The sequence below is a fragment of the Conger conger genome, chromosome 16 (genome assembly GCF_963514075.1).
Source record: "Conger conger chromosome 16, fConCon1.1, whole genome shotgun sequence".
In the NCBI taxonomy this organism is placed as follows: Eukaryota; Metazoa; Chordata; class Actinopteri; order Anguilliformes; family Congridae; genus Conger; species Conger conger.
The window spans coordinates 18,826,149-18,850,451 of record NC_083775.1 but is presented as its reverse complement, the minus strand read 5'-3'; the positions used below and the strand labels follow the sequence as shown (position 1 = coordinate 18,850,451).

General features: G+C 42.7%; 1 protein-coding gene across 3 annotated transcripts; it reads right to left on the bottom strand.

Moving 5' to 3' along the window:
- Window positions 1-1,735: 1,735 nt before the first annotated feature.
- Window positions 1,736-23,754, bottom strand: LOC133114727 (medium-chain acyl-CoA ligase ACSF2, mitochondrial-like). 3 transcript variants are annotated; one of them, XM_061224313.1, is made up of 17 exons: window positions 23,330-23,430; window positions 23,175-23,230; window positions 20,624-20,819; window positions 17,889-18,017; window positions 14,789-14,842; window positions 14,182-14,300; window positions 13,742-13,904; window positions 13,312-13,407; window positions 11,548-11,699; window positions 11,256-11,347; window positions 10,987-11,060; window positions 10,689-10,796; window positions 9,611-9,762; window positions 9,223-9,364; window positions 7,123-7,233; window positions 2,144-2,212; window positions 1,736-1,914 (listed from the first exon to the last, which is right to left on the bottom strand). In XM_061224313.1, exons 1-17 carry the CDS (start codon window positions 23,333-23,335, stop codon window positions 1,864-1,866), a joined length of 1,770 nt encoding a protein of 589 aa, XP_061080297.1. In that variant the 5' UTR covers window positions 23,336-23,430; the 3' UTR covers window positions 1,736-1,863. The 3 variants fall into 3 exon arrangements, with proteins under 3 accessions (XP_061080297.1, XP_061080296.1, XP_061080298.1); XM_061224312.1 differs by lacking the exon at window positions 23,175-23,230 and having other exon boundaries at window positions 23,330-23,754; XM_061224314.1 differs by lacking the exons at window positions 1,736-1,914; window positions 2,144-2,212; window positions 23,175-23,230 and adding an exon at window positions 2,277-4,266 and having other exon boundaries at window positions 23,330-23,753.
- Window positions 23,755-24,303: the final 549 nt, after the last annotated feature.

Here is a 24,303-nt window from a genome sequence, read left to right as displayed (position 1 = left end):
TTCCTATGCGTGTTCGCAGAACTATCACTTAGACGGTTGCTTAAGGGATAGCTTAAAAATATTGCATTCATCACGACTGATGGGAACCTATTAATAGAATTAAAAACTTACAAATTAAATTATCCAACCGTATATATATTCGCACAAATATCGGTTTGTGATATCACACCTCATCCCGCTACACCACCTCGCAATACGCATTCTTTGGCATGACATGTTTTATTTACATTATGTTAATATCTTTGTCATGGTGCCTTAAATAACCTTGCAATCAGCGTTGATTTGCCAGAAGCACCATCACATTACTGGTATTCACATTCACTATTTTTTCTGATTAGCTTACGTTTTCAATAAAAACGCACCACCAAGCAAAACGTACCAACACGAAAACATAAGTTATGGCGGAAAAAAGCGGTCCCACAGCTTCAAAGCAAACGAAATGGAGATATGGCGCTGAATAAAAAAACATTATTTTCCGGTTTTAGGACTACGGTGTCTAACAAAACAAAGAAAGAACTATGGTTAAACGTCGCTCCAGCCCACAGAGAGAGTGGGAAATCGTAATTTTGAGTATAATTTAAAAGGCAATTATGCAACGTTCAACTAAGCGCAACATGCATCCTTCGTAATGTACAATTGTATTCTTTCCATGAAAACAGTCCCATTAATCTCTTTTTGTAACTCAACTGTATTTCTACAAGTGCTTCACACTGCACACAACACACACTTCACACAATCCATGTACCCAAAATATTTGGAAAGTAGCCTAGCACATATAGTCAAAATGTAATTTGTTTAAATAGTGCTTTATTGCAATTATAGTTTTATTAGTTCAATTACATTTTTAAAATATATAAATGTCTGTTTTCTGACAGAGATTACCAGATGCTTCTCCATTTTTTCCGGACTGAATGTAGTAAAAAGTTAGGCAAGACAATTTTATGGCCAAGGTTGTGTGTCCATAAGGAGACTGAACATCTGATCATGATTAATTACACGATGAGATAATCGTTAGCTTCCTTCGGAACCTTCTGAAATGGTGGAGGAATGCGTGGAGGAAATCGCTCCAAGACGACGCCTAGATTTTACATCACTGTGTGTCTTCCTGTGCACACTTGAATAAACATCTGACTGGACTCTGGAATCCCTCCCCCTACATCTCAAATCTTGACAGTCAAGGGTAAAATAGTGTTTAAAAAAACCATAACATTCACATACATTCCCCAAATCCCTATATATCACCTTGGAAAGTTTCACAGTTGTAAAAGTTGTAAAAGTTTCACATTTACAAAATCCTTAAACAAACACACTCGGTCTCAGATGGAAGGCAGCTGCCTTGCTACCTACAAAGTTAGCTCACTATGAAGGTACGTCCAAAGTGGTAGCATCTTAACAAACAAACTCAAATTTGGGACATACTTTTAAAGGCAGGATGAGGTTACAGAAATATAATGTGATCACTTGCATGTGAATTAGCAAGTTTATGGAAAGCTCATGAATTACAAAACATCACATACATTATTAAATAAATGTATACTTCAAATACAACTACAGGGAATTATCAAGTTCACTGTATACAATCACACCTATGAGCTCCTCCTCCATGGGTCCTCTGTTTTCAGCTGCTAGCATCTTAACAGAAGTAAGAAATCTGAGCGAATCGCAAAGATCTGTGGAACATCTGATGAAGCAAACATCAATTTGATGCCTTCAAATTTTACTGAAATAAGACACCTTAGGAGGACACATTTATTGATTGATTTTGGTTTGGAACGAAGGACAAGTGCGCACAATTGTGAAAATAGAAATGCTGCCTGCAGCTGGCATCCGTTTCAGATGCAGCCACACACTGAAACTGGCCCATCATATTTCCAGACTCTTCTCCATCTCTGCACGCAGCTTGTGCTTCTGGATCTGAGGAGGACAACAGAGGACAGTTGGTGGACGGCTGGCCTGGACCAGAACATCTGTCCTGAACTTTGATTCAGTTAAATTACCAAGCCCATTTTTTTCTCTTCACAAAACCCACAGTGATGAAGCTTCTGCATTCACCAAAATGGAGGAGTAATGGTTATAATGAATGTGTTTTGCATTGAAAAAGATAAATTGTGTGATTGAATCTAAGTTACAGATCAGTCCTTACCTTTCCACTGATAGTGAGCGGGTAGCCCAGCACAAATGTCACATAGTGTGGGATTTTGAAATGAGCAATCTGCAGGAAGAGCCAAAAATACAGTTTACATTGAAGCGAATCACCATGTCGCATAGTACTGGTGTCTTGTTAGGCGTCTCTGTACAGGTAGTGGTGCCTTAGTACAGGTAGCTATAGGCTGCGTCTCAAACCACATACTTCAGTGCTCCGAGTGTGCATCATAGAGCATCTATAGGTATTGGAGAGAGTGGCAATGAAGCACATGGAACTATGCCTGCTAAAAGCAAATCTGATTTCATGTAAAAACCCAAGTTGATTTCACAACCAAAGAAAAGCCAATTGGTCCATTTTTTTTAATTATGGTTATTGTTATGTGTAATGAGATTTAAAAAAATGATGGGTAACAAAGTAGATTGATGGGCAAAAATGGCATTTTTATCCATTAAAAATGAAATCTACAACACAAAGTGAAGGGGTCGGAATACTTTCTGGAGCCACTGTATTCAATCACTGAGCGGCAGTTCTGCAGACAGAAACGTCTTGTTGGGCAACGGAGAATTGGCCAGACTGTTACGGTTGCTACGGTAACTCACATAACCACTCTGCACAATTGTGGCGACCAAAAATGCATCTCAGATGTTCCACAATATGTTGAACCTTGAGGTGGATGGTCTGCAACAGCAGAAGACCACGTTGGGTTCTACTTCTGTGTAGAACAGAAAGTTGAGGCTTGAGTGGGCACAGGGTCACCAAAACTGGAAAGTTGAAGACTGGAAAGACGTAGCCTGGTCTGATGAATCTACATTTCTGCTGAGGCATACAGACGGTCGGGTCAGAATTTGACGCCAACAGCATGAATCCATGGAGCCAACTTGCCTTGTGTCAACAGTCCAGACTAATGGCAGTGGGGAAATGGTGTGGGGAATGTGGTCTTGGCACACCTTGTGGCTATGATGGGAAGCACATGGTCAGCAACAATCCTCAAATAGGCTGTGGCATTCATGCAGTGATTGATTGGTATTAACAGGCCCAATGTACAAATCTTCTCATGGCTACTTACAGCATGATAATGCACCATGTCTCAAAGAAAAAGTCGTCCCAAATTTGTTTTTCCACGGACATGACAATGAGTTCCAATGTTCTCCAGTGGCCTTTCCAGTCACTGAATCTGAATGCAAAAGAACACCTTTGGGCTGTGGTAGAACGGGAGATTCGCCGCATGAATGTGCAGCTGACAAATCTTCAGAACTTTCATGATGCAATGATGTCAACATGGAACAGAATTATTAAATCATTGAGGCTGCTTTGAGAGGAAAGGAAGGCCCTACTCAGAATTACGCTAGGGCTGCGTAGTGGTTAAGGTACATGACATCTGTAGGGTCGGTGGTTAGATCCCCGGTGTAGCCGTAATAAGATCTGCACAGCACTTGAGCAGGAGGATTGTCTCCTGCTTAGTCTAAGTTGCTCTGGATAAAAGCGTCAGCCAAATAACATGTAATGCAATATTAGTATAGTGTTCCTAATAAAGTGCTCAGTGAGTGTATTTTCCTTACTGACCACCACAAACAGCGGTTACATTATGCGCTGCCGCCTTTGTGTTGGTCACTTATGGTTGTGGCGTGTGTCATAATAACCCTATTCATAATAATAATCCACATTTTACAATTCATTTTACATTGGGAACAGGATAAACAAGCTAGAAAAATGCTACAAACACGACCACAGCTTGGATGCTAGCAACAGGTTCAGCCGCATTGCCTAACACCTGGGTTATACTTTCCGCATGTATGGACGCACAGGATTTCAATGACGTCAAATCGCAACGTGGCATTCATTTGAAATCGCAATGTGGAGCGTTTATATTCTTTGCAGTTGCGTCTCCGCGGCATTCATTTCAGTTCCCTTTATTTAAATACGGAGACACAGTGAGAGTATAAGCATACTGAATGTACATACGTGCTTTAGTGTACGCGGTGTGGTGCCCAGACCATGTTTCAGTGCTCCACAGATGTTCAGGCAAGCCACTGACATATACCTTTGGGGAGAGTGATCAGAGACAGGCACTTCCCCAGTAACATGTTCCCCCTGTCTCAGCACCTTGGTGAGGACTCCACCTGCTGGAGGAAGGTGGTTCAGGCCCCAGGGAAGGTCCGCAACACTGGGGAAATCTCCACGCACATCTGTCTCTAATTACAGTTTAGGTGTGGGGGAGGCAAACATCAGACAGAAGAGCGGTTTGCAACTCCTGTTACTACTGTGCCTCATAAGGATAGACTTGCGGTTTCATTTCCTTTTAATTCATGCGAGCAAGCAATAGAAGCCCAAAATGATTTGGAACCAGCGGATACATGATCAAAATGGTATGTTTTGGGTGATTACATAAAAATTAAAAAAAATCACTTAAGTGGGAAAAAATGTTTTTTTTTTCCACGAATAACTCATTCATGGTTTAGAGCTTAAACTTGCAGGATAGTACAGTGCCTACATGAAAGCATTTTCAAATCGTAAAATATTGTTGGTTAAGAAAATACAGTGGTGTGAAAAAGTGTTTGCCCCCTTCCTGATTTCTTATTTTTTTTGCATGTTTGTCACACTTAAATGTTTCAGATCAAACAAATTTAAATATTAGTCAAAGACAACAGAAGTAAACACAAAATGCAGTTTTTAAATGAAGGTTTTTATTATTAAGGGAGAAAAAAAAATCCAAACCTACATGGCCGTGTGAAAAATTGATTGCCCCCTAAACCTAATAACTGGTTGGGCCACCCTTAGCAGCAACAACTGCAATCAAGCGTTTGCGATAACTTGCAATGAGTCTCTTACAGCGCTGTGGAGGAATTTTGGCCCACTCATCTTTGCAGAATTGTTGTAATTCAGCCACATGGGTTTTCGAGCATGAACCGCCTTTTTAAGGTCATGCCACAGCATCTTAATAGGATTCAAGTCAGGACTTTGACTAGGCCACTCCAAAGTCTTCATTTTGTTTTTCTTCAGCCATTCAGAGGTGGACTTGCTGGTGTGTTTTGGATCATTGTCCTGCTGCAGAACCCAAGTTTGTTTCAGCTTGAGGTCACGAACAGATGGCCGGACATTCTCCTTCAGGATTTTTTGGTAGACAGCAGAATTCATGGTTCCATTTATCACAGCAAGCCTTCCAGGTCCTGAAGCAGCAAAACAGCCCCAGACCATCACACTACCACCACCATATTTTACTGTTGGTATGATGTTCTTTTTCTGAAATGCGGTGTTACTTTTACGCCAGATGTAAAAGTTCAACTTTTGTCTCGTCAGACCACAGAGTATTTTCTCGAAAGTCTTGGGGATCATCAAGATGTTTTCTGGCAAAATTGAGACAAGCCTTAATGTTCTTTTTGCTCAGCAGTGGTTTTCGTCTTGGAACTCTGCCATGCAGGCCATTTTTGCCCAGTCTCTTTCTTATGGTGGAGTCATGAACACTGACCTTAACTGAGGCCTGCAGTTCCTTGGATGTTGTTGTGGGGTCTTTTGTAACCTCTTGGATGAGTCGTCGCTGCGCTCTTGGGGTAATTTTGGTTGGCCGGCCACTCCTGGGAAGGTTCACCACTGTTCCATGTTTTTCGCCATTTGTGGATAATGGCTCTCACTGTGGTTCGCTGGAGTCCCAAAGCTTTAGAAATGGCTTTATAACCTTTTCCAAACTGATAGAAAGTAATTGAGATCTTTCTCATTTGTTCCTGAATTTCTTTAGATCTCGGCATGATGTCTAGCTTTTGAGGATCATTTGGTTTACTTCACTTTGTCAGGCAGGTCTATTTAAGTGATTTCTTGATTGAGAACAGGTGTGGCAGTAATCAGGCCTGGGTGTGGCTAGAGAAATGGAACTCAGGTTTGATAAACCACAGTTAAGTTATGTTTTAACAGGGGGGGGGGGGGCAATCACTTTTTCACACAGGGCCATGTAGGTTTGGATTTTTTTTTCTCCCTTAATAATAAAAACTGCATTTTGTGTTTACTTGTGTTGTCTTTGATTAATATTTAAATTAGTTTGATGATCTGAAACATTTAACTGTGACAAACATGCAAAAAAATAAGAAATCAGGAAGGGGGAAAACACTCACACCACTGTATGTTACAATTGTGAAGTTACATTTTTGCTAAACCACTACCATAAGAAGTTTCCATAAGAACGATCTGTGCAAAAATGAGCAGAACAAAAAAAAAGAAAAAAAAGAAAAAGGAAAATGGCAGCTGAGCGGGAACAAGGACTATATGCTGTACTTACTTTGCTCCTGTTTATCTAACAAGCTATATGCAGTGAATGTGAGTGTGCTAAAGCTAAGCTGAAAGTGTCATTTGTTAATTATACTGTTAACTAGCTAGCTAGCAAGCATCAACAATAAAATCGGCTATCACAATTCAATATTTTCCCGAAACGCTTTGACCAAAACAATCATCGTTTCACAAACTTCTACACAAAATTAAATCGATTGCTTGATTCACCCATTAGGTTCTTCGGTTGTTAGCTTGGTTTTTTACATGGAAGTCAATGGGCAAAAAGCACTTTAGGAAGCAGGCACACTTCCGAGTGCTTCACTGCCTGGCCCCTCCCACCCTCTCCAGGTCTATGGTCCCACTAATGAACAACTTTCCGCGCTACCGTACTTTCATGCTCCGAGTGCGAGCTCAGGAGCACAGTAGTGCAGAGCATCAAAGTCTGCAGTTTGAGTCAGCCACAGTATGCCTCAGTACAGGTACAGGTGTGCCATAGCAGATACAGGTGTGTTATAGCACGGATAGGTGTGTCATGGCATGTACAAGGGCATCAGAACAGGTACCGATGTGTTATGTATGCACAAGGGTATTAGAACAGGTACAGGTGTGTAATAGCAGTTAGAGGTTAGAGGTGTGTGAGATGTGCAGATGTATGAGTACAGGTACATTTGTCTCAGGTGACCCTGTTCAGGTATCTCTGGACTGGGTGTGTCTCTGACCTGGCCCTTGCAGTAGGCTTTGATTTCCTCAGCAGTGCAGTCCTCCCCCTCCTTCAGCTTAATGCAGGCGCATACCTCCTCCCCCATCCTCTCATCCCGCACCCCAACCACCTGCAGGGCACACACAGGGAGAATCATTTTCTTTGATATTTTAGTTTTTCCACTTACTAAGTCCTTAGTCTCTTCACTCTGGACTTAATGATTTCATTGCACTCACAGTGAGCAGTCGTAAATACCACAAGTTGTAAACTGGACTTGGAAAGACAATATCAATATGGACAACCTTGTAACCCCTGGGAGTTCATAAAACTTTTCTTTTACCACTAAAGTCAACAAAAGCGTGAAAGTATTCCAATACAGTGGTGAAAAATGGCAGTAATTTAATAGCTAAATAAATAAATCGTTCTACTATTAAACAACTAAATATGGAAAGTATACAACTGTATCATTGGTTTAACATGTAAAGCACTGAAATCAATTGTTGTTTTCTCTGACTTTTGGAAGATTTGATTAATTTTGCCAGCTCATCCGCATAGCCAAAACAAATTCTCCCCATGCTGACATTTGTGGAGTGCGTTAGAAGAGGAAGCATGAAGTCTAGGATACATACAAACATGGTGAATATGTACATATTTCTGCTTGTTCAAGTTATGTTATATTTTTGATATTGTCATATATTGGCCATAATAGACAACTGCTTTTGATAATAATGCAAGGCATATCTGTATTAGCGACTAGGTAGGCAGCTGGTAGTAGACCTATGAGCACTGCAAACCGACCCTTTATTATAATTAATACAATTAACTTTCAAGTTTCTTGGTAAATGGTCGGAATTTATATAGCACCTTTATCTAAATTGCTCTACAATTCATGCTTTTCATTTACCCATTCACACACACACTGACACACCAACGGTGATCGGCTCTGAGGCAAGGCACCAACCAGCTCGTCAGAAGCAATTGGGGGTTAGGCGTCTTGCTCAGAGACACTTCAACAAACAGGCAACCCTCCTACTGCTCTTACTGCCTGAGCAAACAGTCACCCCTTGTCTTTCAAGAGGTTTGCTACTCTCTAATGCCGCTATTTCACATACTGTAGGGTAGGCATTCAGCAGTGGCTCAGTCATGTGTTATGCTTGACGCACCAATTTACTGAGAATGCTTGCAAGAACTAGCTTGTCGATTGCTAGTTTAGAATGTAAACAGCCTGACAGGATGTTTTGCACAGCCTGACAGGAAGCTTTTCTTTCAAATGTCCGAGCACATTTACTTTAAGCTTACCATTTCAGCCTCAGGAAAAAAAAAGAATTAGTCCTGAAAAGAATAAACTCCTGAGCTCACAGCCAAGTCCAAATACAATGATCTCTGAGTTTTAGCAATAGATGCATGACTGCTGACTACTGACTACTGACTGAATCCGGTAACAAGTCCTCAGACCTGTTGCCAAGTACCAAGTCAAATAACAGGTCCTAAAACCTTGAGTATCTAGTAGAGAAAGCAAAGTTATTTAATCATCTTTGAGTATGGAGACCGATGCATAACTTGGGATCTCCAAGCTGCAGCAACAGAAGCTATGTCTGATGACCACTGACACAGAATATGGTGCAGGTCACCAGATGCTTTCCACAGCAGGTACAAGCCTCAAGTTCTGAGAGTATCGACCCAGGCTGGAACAAGTCTCGAGACAGTCAGAAATCTTTCTGGGGAACAACGTCTATAAATCACAGAGCACAAGGATCGAGTAGTCACTATTCCCCTGAGGAGCAAGTCTGTCACAGGACCTCTGGGTTACAAGTTACAGGCAGATACAAGTCTCTAGTCCTGGAATCTGCCACATGTGGATCCCATGTCAAGTCCTTGGAGATTGTTACAAGTCTCCATGTCACAGGACTTCAGAATTTTTGATATACTGGAATTGGGGCCTTAGGACTATGGCACCTGCAATAAGTTTTAGACCTCTCAGCTTAAAAACAAGTCCCGAGTTTGATAAATTTGTTTTCCTTAATCCAAATTTCTTAATCCTTACATCTGCTCCGCCAACCCTGGGGGCTGACAGAACTGCACCGTCACACAAATCCCCACCCTCTATCCCACGACTTACCTGCACCTCATGCACTTTGGGGTGGGTGTGAAGGAACTGCTCGATTTCAGCAGGATAGATGTTCTCTCCTCCTCGGATGATCATGTCTTTGATCCTGCCCTCGATTCGGCAGTATCCATACTTGTCTAGCCTAGCGAGGTCACTGTATGTGAGGGGAGACGTTTTAATAGACCGCTCATGTGTAATAAGAGAAATAATAACTACTGCTTTTAGCTATATTAACTGAAAGGTATATGTTCTGTAGTATTTGTTCAATGCTGGTTATCTTTTACTACTCTGTTGTTCCACTTTACTATGTTTGTGTCAACATGAAAAATTACTCATGGTTCACTCTCCAAGTTAATTTCCACACACATTCACCCTCACACACATTCACCCTCACACTCACCCGGTCTTGTACCAGCGGTCCTTGGTAATGCACTCCAGTGTTTTGACAGGATCGTCCCAATAATCCAGCATCACACAGTTTCCGCGGATCATCAGCTCTCCTGATGTCCCCAGGGTCACAATCTGCCCAGTACTGGGGTCCACCACCTTCGCCTGAAAAACACATTCACTTCAGACCATCATTGTGATCACCACCATGATCACCACCATCACTATCTCCATCATCATCCGCCCCTACCATAATAATCATCCCCACGATCATTATCCATTATCATTCATTTTCATCACCACAGTGACCCGAGTCAAAAATATAATTGTTTTGGGAAAAAAACCAATTGATCTTGCTTGATGCAATTAAGCAAACCAAGAGGACCAGAAGGCGGGGTTTGCACTTTCTTAAATGTTTTTTATTATTATTATTATTATTATTATTATTACATAGGTTTCAATACACCAGACAAGCTCAGTAAAGTCGAGAAAAGTATTTGAATCCAAAACAAGTATGTTATTGACCCATGACTGTCACCAGCAACTCTAGCTGAAGATTGAAGATATTCGTCTTTCAAGATTGTCATTGAAAGATGCACATAGGTATAGGTAAATCAGAGGATGAAAGGTATAGGCACAAGACAAGACAGACACAAGATAAACAGATCACAGTGGGTGCTGTGGTGGCAGGAAGGGAAAGTAGGGTGCTGTCCACCAGGCGGCAGCACCAGGCCTTCAGGCAGGTATGGCCACAGCTGTGATTCCTTGCAATCACAGTAGCTGTGTCCAATTGCCCTGTTACGAGGGCAACAGAAACAGGTAGGGTTTTCAGACTGCTGCAGGAGCATGTGCTGCAGGGTTTTTCTAATTTTTCTTTTGTGTTACAGCTTTTTTGGTTGCCAGACTGGCTGTATTTCTGTTTTGTTATTTTAATTTAATTTTGTTAATAAAAGGCAGTAAGCCAAACATTCTCTTTGGTTTGATCTTGTCCGTCCACCCCAGCCCGGTGTCAACGTACACACACATTTCAGCAGCTGTAGGCAGACCGACAAAAGTGACATCGGCAACGTGAGCTCGATCCCAGGCCTCACCTCAGTATGGTTCATGATACAGCCGACAGTCTCAGTCATCCTCTCCAGGTTGTCCCTTGGGTACCCCAAAAATGTGACAGGGCTGTTCTCTGTGGTTCCGTAACCGATCTTCCACATCAGAAAGCCACCAGCAGCAACAAGGGGCACAGACAAACAGGGAGACCACATGTTTAGCTGTTTTTCCAGTCAAATTGCTGTTCATGGTTACCCAAGGCAGCATTTCTACCGACATGGCATAGTTGTATATCATTTATACCAGAGACAAGCCAGGACCTCTCTGTGTGTGTGGGACACTCACCATCACCTCCATATTCAAGGTAGTCATGACCTTTTTCACAATCTCAGGCGGACAGGGAGAGCCAGCCATAATTCCTGCAGCAACAGACATCAGATGCGATCACATTTACAGAGAAAAATGAAATAAATCAAAGAGGTTCTGTGGTGCATCCTCTTGAGTTGGCATGGGATGACCCACATACACGTGCAATTGCCACAAAACCCACACACAGCATTATCACCACCAAGTTTCCATTATCACCACCATGTTTCCATCCTCACATCTCATACCTGCTTCTAGAGAGGACAGGTCATACTTCTTCAGTTCTGGTTGCCCCAGCAGATCAATGAACATGGTGGGTGTGCCATAGAAAAAGGTACACCTGAGCAGAGGTAAGATACACTGATCTTAATGCAGTCAATGAGGGGGGACTGGTGTGCGAGACAGGTGTTAGAGATGTGACAGGTGTGTGTGTGAGAGGGGACAGGTGTTAAGAGATGTGAACTGCCTGTGTCATGGGTGACTGATGTGAAGGGGATGTGGGTCGTGGCAGCTGTGTGAGTGACAGGTGGGAAGAGGTACCTCTCTTTCTGGATGGACTCCAGGTTGGCTCGGCCATCATAAGCAGTTGAGGGGAAAACGAGGGTGATGCCATGCTGGGCCATGTTTAGTGCTCCTCCCACCGAGCCGAAGCAGTGATACAGGGGTACGGGTAGACAAGCACGCACCTGTGGCTGATACCCCAAAAACACAGATGCCTATTACCCTCAAAAAAAGGCATGCACATCAACCAACTATGTGCATCGACTCTGGAGTCATGCAGATTTTAGCATGAGTTGTTACACGTGTACAAGTGTCAGATACCTAGTTTTTAGATTGTGACAGATGAGTGACCGCATCTCATTTTATACACTGTATAGTCTGTCACTATGTCACATCGTTACCAACTGGTTTTCTTTGGCTGATCTGATCATAAGTCATTGTTTGATTCCCTCTCCCCACTCAATAAAAACCACAAGAATGCCTTTGCCAATTACAACACATGTTGAAGCCCTTATCCATGCAAAATCAACGGTGTTATTACCCCTCTGAAGACAAGTATTACCCACAACCATCACTTCCATTGTTAAAAGCAGTTTTGCTAGAGGTATTAAATTACAAGACAAAATTACCTCCCAACAGATTAATGTGTGGTCTCCTATAAAAGAGGCTGAAAAAGTATTTGATAATAATAGGCTACTCAGCTCTGTGTCCAAGAACTCACGGTCAATTTTACGGATTCTGTAAGCTCTTAGATAAGTCAGTGCTTGCCATAAATTAACGCAAGCTCGATTTCAGTGCGTCAACTCGGTATCACCCAATCAGGGTCAACATCTCAGTCCCTGCAAGATTAAGAATTTAGTTGGTTTTAACACACACCTCTCAATGCAACTAAGACACGTCATCAGTGATGCAACCAAGGGTCATCGGGTGTTTCAGGTCTTTCAACGTCAGATACCCTCTCCCAGGCGACCCACCCGGGGGTGATCAGGCCCCAACTTGTGTCTAAGTAGCTTATGTGGTCCAGAAATTGTCCCGCTTGATCCACAGCCATCTTGATGCCTTCTCTGTAGCATCAGTGATCTTTTTGATGGCTCTCCTGCTGTGCAGTCCCTTGATCCCCAGCATCTTGAGTGCCCTAAAGGGACAAGAGGGACTGGCCTGCAAAGCCACTGCACCTAACCTCGATGGGGTTACATTGGGTCTTCCACCCCCTGCTTCGGCATTCGACTGCCAGCTCTTCATACTTGGCCCTCTTCCTCTCAAGTGCCTCCTCGATCTGGTCTTCTCAGGGAACAGTCAACTCCAGCAGGACCACTTGCCTCATTGATTCCAACACCAGAACCATGTCTGGTCTGAGCGGTGTCACTACAATAGTGTTTGGGAATTGATCAACCTCACCGTCAGATCGTCCATAAATGCTCTGATGGGGGTCTGCCGTACACCTGATTTGGAGAGTGGGCCTCTGCTCTCCACCTCTGCTGACTTCACCAGCATGTTCAAGGTACATCCAGTGATTAAGCCCTTCTCCAGGCGATGAAACGCAGTTGTTGCTGTTCCAAAGGTGACTCTCAAACTGAAGCAGCTATAATAGTCCAGAATGAGGTCCCTGATCTTGGCTGGAACATGGTGTCGGTCGAGTGAAGTTTCTACCAGCTGGGATTATCTAAGATAAGATCTAAGACCTCTTAAAGGAGGATAAGTGACAGTAGACTGGGCCTGATTCTAGGCTGCCACACCCAAAATTGTGACTACATGACCTAGTTGCCTGACGTGCTACATATGCATGTGCGTATGTCTACTCACCCTCCAGGGGTAGCCTACACGTACCCCTATGAAGTAGGCATTATTGACAAGGTTGTGATGGGACAGAGTTGCACCTTTTGGGCTCCCTGTGGTACCCTGCAATCAGACAGACAGGCAAGACACACTGAATGATGTTTCTAGAGTTTCTAGACCACCGATCTCAGGCAGAAAACCACAGTGCCTACTGGTTTCTGGTGTATAACAACATTGAAGTGCTTAACTGAAGACGTGACAGGCTACATTCCACACATCGCGTTTCCAAGGGCTAAATAGTCAGCTTCCTGAAAGGAAACCTCAAAAAAGTGGAGCCACTACAGACCCCCAGAAGTGGATTCTGAGGTCCCTGGTCGAGACAGTATACCCATGGATACAGACTGAAAGGCAGCATGGAAATCATTAACATGCACATTCATGTATGACTGACACTTACCGATGTGAACATGATGTTAATTGGGTCATCGAAGGATAGTTTCTTCTGCAGGATATCCAGTTCCTGTCGATGTTGGCTGTCTGCTGCCTGCATCACATCGTCCATGTGGAACATTCCAGTCTGCCGGCTGTCTGTCACAATCATCATGCGCAGGTCGGGCAGCCTGGAGACACATGCGTGAGACGGAGTGCGTGTATGTGTGTGGGTGTATGAACAAGCCTCAGACTCTGGAACAATGCATCAGTGTCCATATCGTAATTTTATTTTATTTTTATTTTTTTGTTTTCCAAGTCAATTTGGATTCTGAGCGCTGCTGTGTGACAACCCCTTTATAAAGGGCACTATACAGAAAAGATGACCGACTGACTATAGATGCGAGTCCATGTATCAGCGTCTCAGGGCATCAGTGAGTTTGTATGCAAGTGCAGCAGGACGCATACCTGGCACTCTTGAGGCCTCCAGGCGTGGCTGTCTCTACCTCAGGGCAGAGCTGCCTCAGCATGTCACAGTAGTTCTGGGTCTTGAACTTTGTGGGACACACGATCGCATTGCATTTAACCTGCAGCCATAGGACCAGACACAGGATCAGGAAGCAGCCAAGAGCCTGATGTGATTCATCAGCGTGTGCTATGCTATACTGGGGTCAATCTGTGCAGCACTGTACTGGGGTCAGTGCGTGCTGCACTGTGAACTCTGACTGCAATTCATAAACCAGGGTTTTGCCCCCTTACATTTTTATGAGATAGGCTTACACACATAGTGAAACACATACTTCTACACACAGTACATTGTGCTGTCTCACAGATACAAACATACACACTGTTAAAAAACAAGGAAACATCATCACAAAACACACTTTAACAAACTGATGCTCAGATGAATGGTAAGTATCAATGTTACCAGCCCTCTGTGGAGAGTTAACACCACCCGATCTCCCAAAGGACAAATTCCAGCTCCTGTTATATAACAGACCGCGCGCGCGCACACGCACACGCACACGCACACGCACACGCACACGCACACGCACACACACCAGCTTTTACCCACCTTCCTCAGGGCAAACTCCAGCTCCTGAAGCTGATAGGCTGGGTTTACGGACACCTGCAGAGAATGACAAATGAAGGGTACAAATCTACAAATCTGCCATTTTTGACATGCAAGTGTGTGTGTGTGTGTGTGTGTGTGTGTGTGTGTGTGTGTGTGTGTGTGTGTGTGTGTCTGCCTCTGGTCTCTTAAAAAGCAGTGGAATTTCCAGTTCCAATAAATATGCTTGACTCATATTACAAAAATTTGTATGCTATTCCAAGGAGGAGGTATACTCAGCGTGAGTGGGGCCCAGTGTAGTGGGCGGGGCCAGATTATGGTCCATTCAGTGGGCATGGTTCAGTGGAGTGAAGCAAGGTGGCCGGACTCATCATTAAGCTTCTTTAAAACACACGTTTAAGGTTTTAGCCTTGCCCACTTTCCATTATCAATTTAGTTTTAGTTCCTGATATACATTATTATCATTTTATTCATACTGTTTAAAAAATAATAATAAATAAAATAAAAAAACCTACAAAGGGAAATTTTATTTTCCACAGACTAGGACCATCAAAGGAATATCTGAGAGCCTAATTTGTCCCCCTCAATGTTTATGTCAACATTGAAAATGGACCAGATGCGCTGCATCTTGGATTATTGAATACTGGACATAAGGTATATTTGTGTATTTAATGAAAAAGAAGTGTAAGCCAGTCATAAGTAACATTTGGTCTCATGCGCTGGTCAGCTTGTCGACTTCCCCCTCCTGGAGCATGCATTGTTAGCCCCCACCTTTTGGCACACATGCCTGAGGGGGAGAGCTAGAGAAGGATTCCTGGAGCCCCCTTCTCTCACATTCCTACAGGGTTTGAGTACAGGGATACTGGAGATGGCATAAAGATGTTTCATGATAATCCCAGGTCAGACTATAGTAATGTTTGGTGTAATTCTGATTGGTTGTAATGGTCTAGTTTTTCTAACAGTCTACCTTTGATATCATAACCATTCAGGAACCGAGGGGAACTGGGCCATGTAGAAGCCATGTGTTTTAGCCCCCTGACCACTGCCTGGTGGGGCTGGCTGTAAATTACAGATGGGTGTCTCACTTTTAAGGTCAAGAACTAAGGCCTGGTTTTTGGAGATAAGGAGAAGAAACCAAGCAATCTGGGGTTGTGTCTCCTTTCCTTTCATTCACCCAAATCAGGTTTATTCAAAAGGTATATTACCAAGAGAGGCACAAAAACCTATTTACAGCATAATGTAGTTATCATGAAAACTCCCAACTACAGCATTCATAGATATGATGGGGCAGCCTGTAGCGTAGTGGTTAAGGTCAGGAAGGGCTGCCATTTGTGAGGGGCCTGAGAGCTGCGGTTTCTGGTCAATGTTGTTTAGACTACCTTTTGGGTGAGTTAAAGATGTACGAGTATGGATGTGATCTGGTAAAATCAAAGAATCGGATGAGATACATTTCATACCAAATGGAGTTTAATAAACCATAGTTTCAGTAACTCAAGGGAAAACCTACACGTCCTCTCTGGGAATCATCTAATTTTCCCTACTTAACAACCCCCAAGGGTGGGGGTCTAAATTCCAGATTTGACCACCCCTCCAGGTTGATTCATGGCACTGCCGCCTGGTTCCAAACGTATGATTTGGCATAAAAGCAAGGGAGACAGACCAATCTGGGAAGATCGTAATCGACTTCCCACACAGCATATTGTACGTGTATGTAAGTATCAGGAAGATCGTATTCGACTTCCCACACAACATGTCCTGGGTATGTATGTATGTATGTATTTGTAGTAGGGGAAGACCGTAACCGGCTTCCCGCACAGCACGTTCTATGTATGTGTAGCAACGGAAGATCGTAATCGGCTTCCCATACACGGCATATTCTATACTCTTTGTTTACGTGTAGTCAAAGCAGGCTAGGTATGATTATTTACTCTATCGCTATTCTTAATTTGTGTATTTTGTAATTGACTGTGATATTCTAAAGCTAATAACCTACCTGTCTGCGAATAAACTATTTTGTTTGTAACTTGCATGATCTCCATGACTCTAATTCATCTTGTACCTTTTCAGCCTAAATTACAACTGAATACTCAGGGGGAAATGGTGGCTAAAGACCGACCGATCGGCGGCTTGGTACATCTGTGGTAGTTCTAAGCTGTGAGGCCAGCAAGTTTCTGCCCATTAAAGGATCGGTGACGCACGGCTCTTGTAATTTGGTGCAAAGGGAACCCATGGGCGTTTCGGCGCTGGTTCCTGTTAGTTCTAAGGAGCCCAGTTAATGCTATGCCGACCTGGGCTCGCAACCATCATGGCAGGTTTGCATGTATTGTGTTGACTAGACCCTCAGCCTCTGAGTTCTCCACCAAAGTGAGATTTCAGCAATAATGCTAATCCCGGGAGCATATATTGAGTAATGGTGGCGCAGGTACGAGTCGAGTGTAATCACTCCCGAGGTTCACGTAAGTTTCAAACCCAAATTTCTAAATTATATCTTAAATGGAGTCAGATAAACGAGTAAAACTACTGTAACCACTAAGCTTACAATACGGCCCCGTTTGAGAACGGAGAATATTAAGAATTGTACTGATCCGTTTCAGGCCAGCCGTAAGCGGGATATGGGGCAGATCAATCCATATCCGACCCGTGGCAACGGACCCAGTATATTCTTAAACGTAATTGTGCTCTGATCTTGGACAAAGGATAATAATAACCCTACTAATGTTCTCCCAGCAATGCCTGAAGGACAAGCACGCAAAAACCCCCTTCGGCCCTCGCTAAATTCTGTCATTGGGTTTGTGTGGGGTTTTACAGAAGGGTCATCAGCACAGGAAAACCCAGAAGCGGTGTTCTTTAAGTTGAACCGGGCCTGACTCTGCCATCATCCCTCACACACAGCTTCATGCCAGAAGAATATTACTAGAACCTATTTTTCTTTTTTTTTTTAAAGCTATGCAAACAGTTAAATAGTTCATAGTTCATTTCCAGCTTTCTAGTAACTGCAGTTGCTAACTAGACATTATGGTGCATTTTGGGATGTTAATGATATTGCTGATATTGAGTGTATCTTTGTTGTGGGTGGAGTGTAAGTGCAGTGGACAGGGCTCACCAGTAGGATGCCGGCCTTGGCTGTGGCGAACAGGACCAGGATCCACTCGTAGATGTTCGGCCCCCACATCCCGAGCCGGTCCCCCCTCTTTAGCCCCAGAGCAAGCAGCCCAGCAGCCGCCTGGTCCACCTGTAAGGCCACACACCTCTGTCAGCCCTGTGGCTGCTGCGTGCCCTACTGCAGTGTTTTTACAAGATCTTTTTCTGTTATTAAACCTTTATTTGTACAGACGTAGGTTGACATACATGATCATAAGTCATACTATAATTAAGTGTTTCTATGTACCCACACTTGCACAGGGAGAACATTCTCTAATTTTGCAACCCAGATAATGGTAAAGGGTTGGCATTTATAGAGCACCTTTATCCATACAATTGAGAATTCTCATTCACCCATTCAAACACACATTTACACACCAACGGCAATTGGCTGCCATGCAAGGCACCAACCAGCTCGTCAGGGGATTAGGGGGATTAGGTGTCTTGCTCAGGGACACTTCAACACACCCAGGGCAGGATTGAACCAGCAACCCACTGACTGCTAGATGACTGCTCTTACCGCCTGAGCCAATAAAATTATTACACAGCAAGGAGGAGGAAGTAGAGAGTCAGCAATAGAGTGATAGAGGGGAGGAGTTCACACAGGATTTAATGGACAAAATAAAACATTAAAATACAGCTGTATAACATATTTCACTTTAAATAAATGGTTAACTGGGATGATGAGAATATAAAGTCTGAAGTCCAGTAAAGTCTTCTTATGGCATAAACTCATGCCAACCGGGTCTAGTATAAGAGCTTTTAACCCAAAAACACCCACACTAACATAAATGCAGAACCTCTCGATTTGTACCAAAACTGCTCATTAAGCTACTTCAGCACACTCATACAAAATATAATGCTCATTATTCTAAAATAATTTTTAATGTATTATTAATTTAGGTCCCAGGGGTAGAAGCTCTTAACAGTGGCAATGCAAAATAAGAAAGGCAGAACGGTTACAATGCAATGCATGCATGACTATGTATGTGTACGCTCACCGAGCGCTTAATTAGAAATATTTTCACTTTATTACACCTACTTATTCACGCGATTATCTAATCAGCCAATTGTGTGGCAGCAGTGGAATGCATACACTCATGTAGATACGGGTCAGGAGCTTCAGTTAATGTTCACATCAACCATCAGAATGGGGCAAAAAAATTTGAAGTGACTTTGACCGTGGAATGATTGTTAGTGGCAGACAGGGTGGTTTTAATATCTCAAACTGTTGATCTCCTGGGATTTTCATGCAAACTAGTCTCTAGAGTTTGCAAAGAATGGCCCAAAAAAATTACAAATCCAGTGAGCAGCATTTTTGCAGACAGAAACGCCATATGAATATGAATATGAATATGAATATGAATATGAGAAGTCAGAGGAGAATGGCCAGACTGGTCAAAGCTGACAGGAAGGTGATAGTAACACAAATTACAACAGTGGTATGGAGAAGAGCATCTCTGAACACACAACGCATCATAACTCTAAGTGGATAAAATAAGTTTAATAAATACCCAATAAAGAGCTCGGTGAGTGTATATATGCATCGCCTTAAGCTATAAAACTCCCAAAAATAACCCAAGTTATTTTCAAGCAATCAAGCTGTGCCCAATATGTTTTCAATGCCACCTTGTTTTCCAATAACATACCATAAAGATGCGAACAGGCCATTCAGCCCAGCAATGCCTATTTTACCTAAAAGCTAGATAATATCGAGCACCATATCAAGCCTTGTCTTGAAAACCCCCAGCATTTCTGTCTCCACTACATGTCTTGGCAAGCTATTGCACACAATGATCACTTCCCAACATCTGTGCGGAACTAATTTCCATTCATTTCAACAAGCTTCACAGCTTGCAGATAATTCAATACAAAACCGTGAGTTACTCAAGCTTCACATCGCACACCCAGTCATGAGCACCTGATGTGTGGTCCGGACAGCGAACATTCACGGCCAACTACTGTATGTTTGCAGTAAACAGTAAACCATTTTAAAATTCCTTTTAATTTGCCACCAACAACTTTTTAATACAAATGGTTTAACGACTACTACAACAGCCAAATAATTGTCAACTTCTACCCCTTCCTTCCTTCCTTCCTTCCTTCTACCCCCCCCCCCCCCCCCAATCAGCAGCAATTTTTGTTTGCCGCGCACTACCTTTTCAAGCTGTTAGCTAACGTAAGAAAAAGTCTGAATATGCTGCTGAACCTTCGCTAAAATTTGCCATCTTGAACGCACGGCTGGGCCAGTACCACCTGCTTCTACGGCTTCCTGTTGCATGGTTTTCTGCAGAGCCGAGCTCACGTGCTCAGCGGTGGTTCACCTGCCACAACAGCACGAAAACCTCACAACTTGTTGTGACATGAAGACGTACGGGTCTGTAGGGGCCGGGGCGAGGCCCTCACTGCTGTTCTCTTCAGCTCAGCGTCAGTTTCACTGGGCCTGACTGGGCTCTGTCCCCATCGCCACCAAGTCTTGATTCTTTTGTGATTTTTCACAGGTGAATACAGGCAAGGACAGGAAGACAAGGATGAATAAGTCAAAAACTCCAGGTGTACCTACGCAAAGACAGAGTTGCAGACCCCGTGTCGGATAGGACAGTAAAAGAGAGGCAGAGGTGCAGCCAGGACAGTAAGAAAGGTTTAAAGGCCTTAGATGATTGGTTGTTAAAGAACAGAAGGTGGAACCAGACTCACATCCTGTTGGAACTGTGCGAACGTCTTGCGGATGCCGTCCTGCAGGAAGACCACAGCCTCGCGGTCAGGCCAGCGCTCTGCGGTGTTCTGCAGGGTTTGGCCAATGGTTTGGGACAGCAAAGATCTGGAGGAAGTGCCGTGGACATAGCTGGTGGTGACCTCTGGCACACTGGGAACACTGTCCACATGGAGGGCACTAGAGGCAGGGGGGTGAAATGGAAGAAAAATAGAGAAATTAAACTTTCTGCTTTTCTTATAATTTCAGCCAAATTAAAAAAAATAAAGGCTAAACAATTTATTTTTATTGTTTTCATTGGATATTCTCAATGCTACAAAAAGCTAAATGCATTCCTTCCCACATTTGTAAAGGCTGGTTATGGGTATGCACTTTGTTGTACGTCGCTCTGGATAAGAGCGTCTGCCAAATGCCATTAATGTAATGTAAAGGCATACATATTTTGTATGCAAGTGATGGTGTGTGTACGCAAGAGACATTGTGTCATTTCCATTCACAAGTTAGCATTTTACCCATGTCCTGTTGCATTGTCCATATGCGTGACCATACAGTAACTGATTTACAACCTACTACTTCCCTAGGCCCCATGGAGGATTGGACTGCCAATATTGTCTCCCATACAAGGCCTCAGTTTCACCCTGACCTATGTACCATTGACTTGAAGTGACACATTCCGATGGACCGATTTACTCATAAAAAACAGTGGGTCAAAAGTTATAAAGGCAAAAATCGTTTAATGGGTAATCGGGGGGGGGGTCATTCTTCTCACAGCTCTGTATCAAAATCAAGAGGCCAAGACAATCAGATCACAATACAACCAATTAATGTTCACCTCTGTATAGGATAATACTGGTTAGGGGATTGCACTTGCTCGCCTCAGCACTCGCTGAGGTTGTCGGTTAGATTTCCAAGTGAGGATCAACCAATGAGCAGCTTACTTAAAAGGCCCACACACGTTTTTCGTGTTTTTGAGCTTTTCATATAATATTGGAGCTTTTGGTTTGTTTTCCATACTGATCCAAGTAAAACAGTTGCTAATTTGGTAGAAGTATGCATATTTCAGGGTCTAACTGTTAAGGGGGAGGGGGAATTGCGCAGTGTAAGACACTTTTCAAAAAACCTACATCACTACTCTGCAAACAAATTATTGGGATTTTAGATACTAAAACCAGGAGGAGAATGCTGATGAGTGTGGACCTTTAGCCTGAATTCATTCAGTAAAATATTCAGAAGTTTAAATGGATGGGGAGTGTCAGTGTGTGTGAATGGGTGAATGCGAAAAACATCAATTGCACAGCACTTTGGATAAAGGCACTATATAAATGCAGACCATTTACAAGTGTCACCAATTAAAAGAGTCCTGTCAAAACATTAGTTTCAGTGGTGAAAATCCTGGCTTATTTTCGGCCACAAAACAAAGGTTCCAGCAAGCACATGGTTGGCTACCACTTCTCTGCGCAGATGCACCTTCCTTTTAATTAAATCTACAGTGTGAATTTTTTTTTCTTTTTTTTTGTGTAATATGAAAACTAGGGTGCTTGGGTACGACATCCCTTAAAGTCACAGACTACGCTAAATGCTAAAACCTAAAAACTCACCATTTGGTCTTGATTCAGGTCATGTTGGTTGTCTCATTCCCTGGTTTAAATGCTTCATCGAATGAGACAAGGTAAAAAGTTGTCAGATAATTTCGGTATTATTTTTTAATGCACTAGTTAAAGGGTTGATAATGGTGACAGCCATCTCCCAATAGAAAGCACAGTATAAATGTTTCTTCCTAACAAATATACCTATTATGACTGTGCTGTATGTCTTACGTTATATTAAAGTGTAACATGATCTATTGAATGAAAGATTGTATCTGTCAATGTCTTACTTTAGAGAGGGACATCAATTTGCTTCTATAGAATGACCCATATAGCCAGCTATCCTCAATTAGCCAATTCAGCGAGTAATAGCCTACAATTATTTGCATTGCAAAATTATGCACATTTAAATCAACATTCCTCCCATTCAAAATTCATGGAAAATATCTCAAATGCGCAAAATCTAACCAAATCGTGAGGCGCAGGTGTCGTCGATACTGGTTATCATGAAAGCTCGCGCAGTAATTAACAGAGTAATGTACTTTTGTAGCCTACTTGATGATTAAAACGGATTTTCTAAATTACCCAAAATATGATACGAAGAAGCTGTGCTACTTGCCAATTAATTAGTCAGATCCTTGACATGCTCATTAATCAAGGTGAATAAAATGAATGAAAACAGGTTGATCAATGATAAGTTTAAAGGGAAGTTTTGTGCCCCACGAATTTCAGCTCACCAACCACCACTGTTAGTTATAGCTACAAAAGCCCATAACTAGCGAATTAAAATGCAGGTGTTCACAAACGCATTTCAGGAGATTAACCTTTCCAGTCCCTTTTCATTCAAAACAATTCCAGCACCCCTCATTCAAAAGTTAGAGATCTCGTCGAGCTGCTAATTAGTAGAAACACATGGATTAAATAAATTATGATTAAAACGAAAACCTACACAGCAGTAGATATCCCCAGGAAGAGGGTTTGGAACCACTGCATTGGAGGAACACACTGAGGATAAAGATAATGTATATTATATCTAGTTCGTTTGCAAGTTCCGATTTGTGCAAAACCCAAAACTGAATTAAGGCCAGTAGCCCTGTTGCTCACCGACATCCAAGGAACTTCAGGCTTGTTCGCTGGGATCTCCAAGGCGTCTGCAAAACGTTCGCACACTTGGAGAATCTGACGATGGACTGGATTTCTCTTATTAAAAGTATCACGGGTGACATATTTTCCCAATTCGATATAGCGAGTTCCCGTTGGTTCCGATTGTTCTTCGATCGAGTCTATTTTGATCGTCTTGATGGACTTGAACCATAAGCATAAGTGTGTGAACACGAGCAGAGGCGTGTTTTCGGAATTTACGTCAGTGATTTATTTTTGGTTAAGGCGTGATCAAATTCAAGTCGAAGCAACTATCACCAATTATTGTCCTTGGCTAAATAAATTAGTTGTCTATGATGTGTCTCTCTCGATTTGATCCAGCCGTGGCAGTGAGGTGTCCTTTATGTTTGTTACCTGAAACAACAAAAGTATTTATTAATTGTATGAGGCGTGTCCGATAGTGCGGTAGTTTTCACATCTGGAATTTTTTTTTATTTTGGGGCGAAGGATTCCATCCATATTACTTTTTATTTTTATTTTGGGCAAGCAAAAACGTTCATATGGCTCACAAGAAGGAATACAACCCAAAAAGGGTGGTCTAGGAATGTGGAATGTAGAATGTAGCGCTACTGAACTCCACGTCCTGCGGGCCGCACTGCCTCCAGGGATGTCAACCGCGCGCTACACCACCTGGTTTCACTTATTATCAATGAGCAAATACCTGCTGTCAGAAGTTGAGAAACGAATTAATTGATTTATGTTAAACGAAGCGCCAGTCAAAATCTCTCGCTCTCGGTGTCCTGTGATGTTTTGTTGTAGTGTCACAATAAAGGTGTGTTAAATAAATATTAGACTGACAACTGACTGCCCATTTTCCCTGTGGACCAAATGGGAATCCAATACCACCAGCAGTGGTGGGAGTACTGTGCTATAGAAGGTTCACAATTTCAGACAATACATGAAACTAAGGTTCTGAA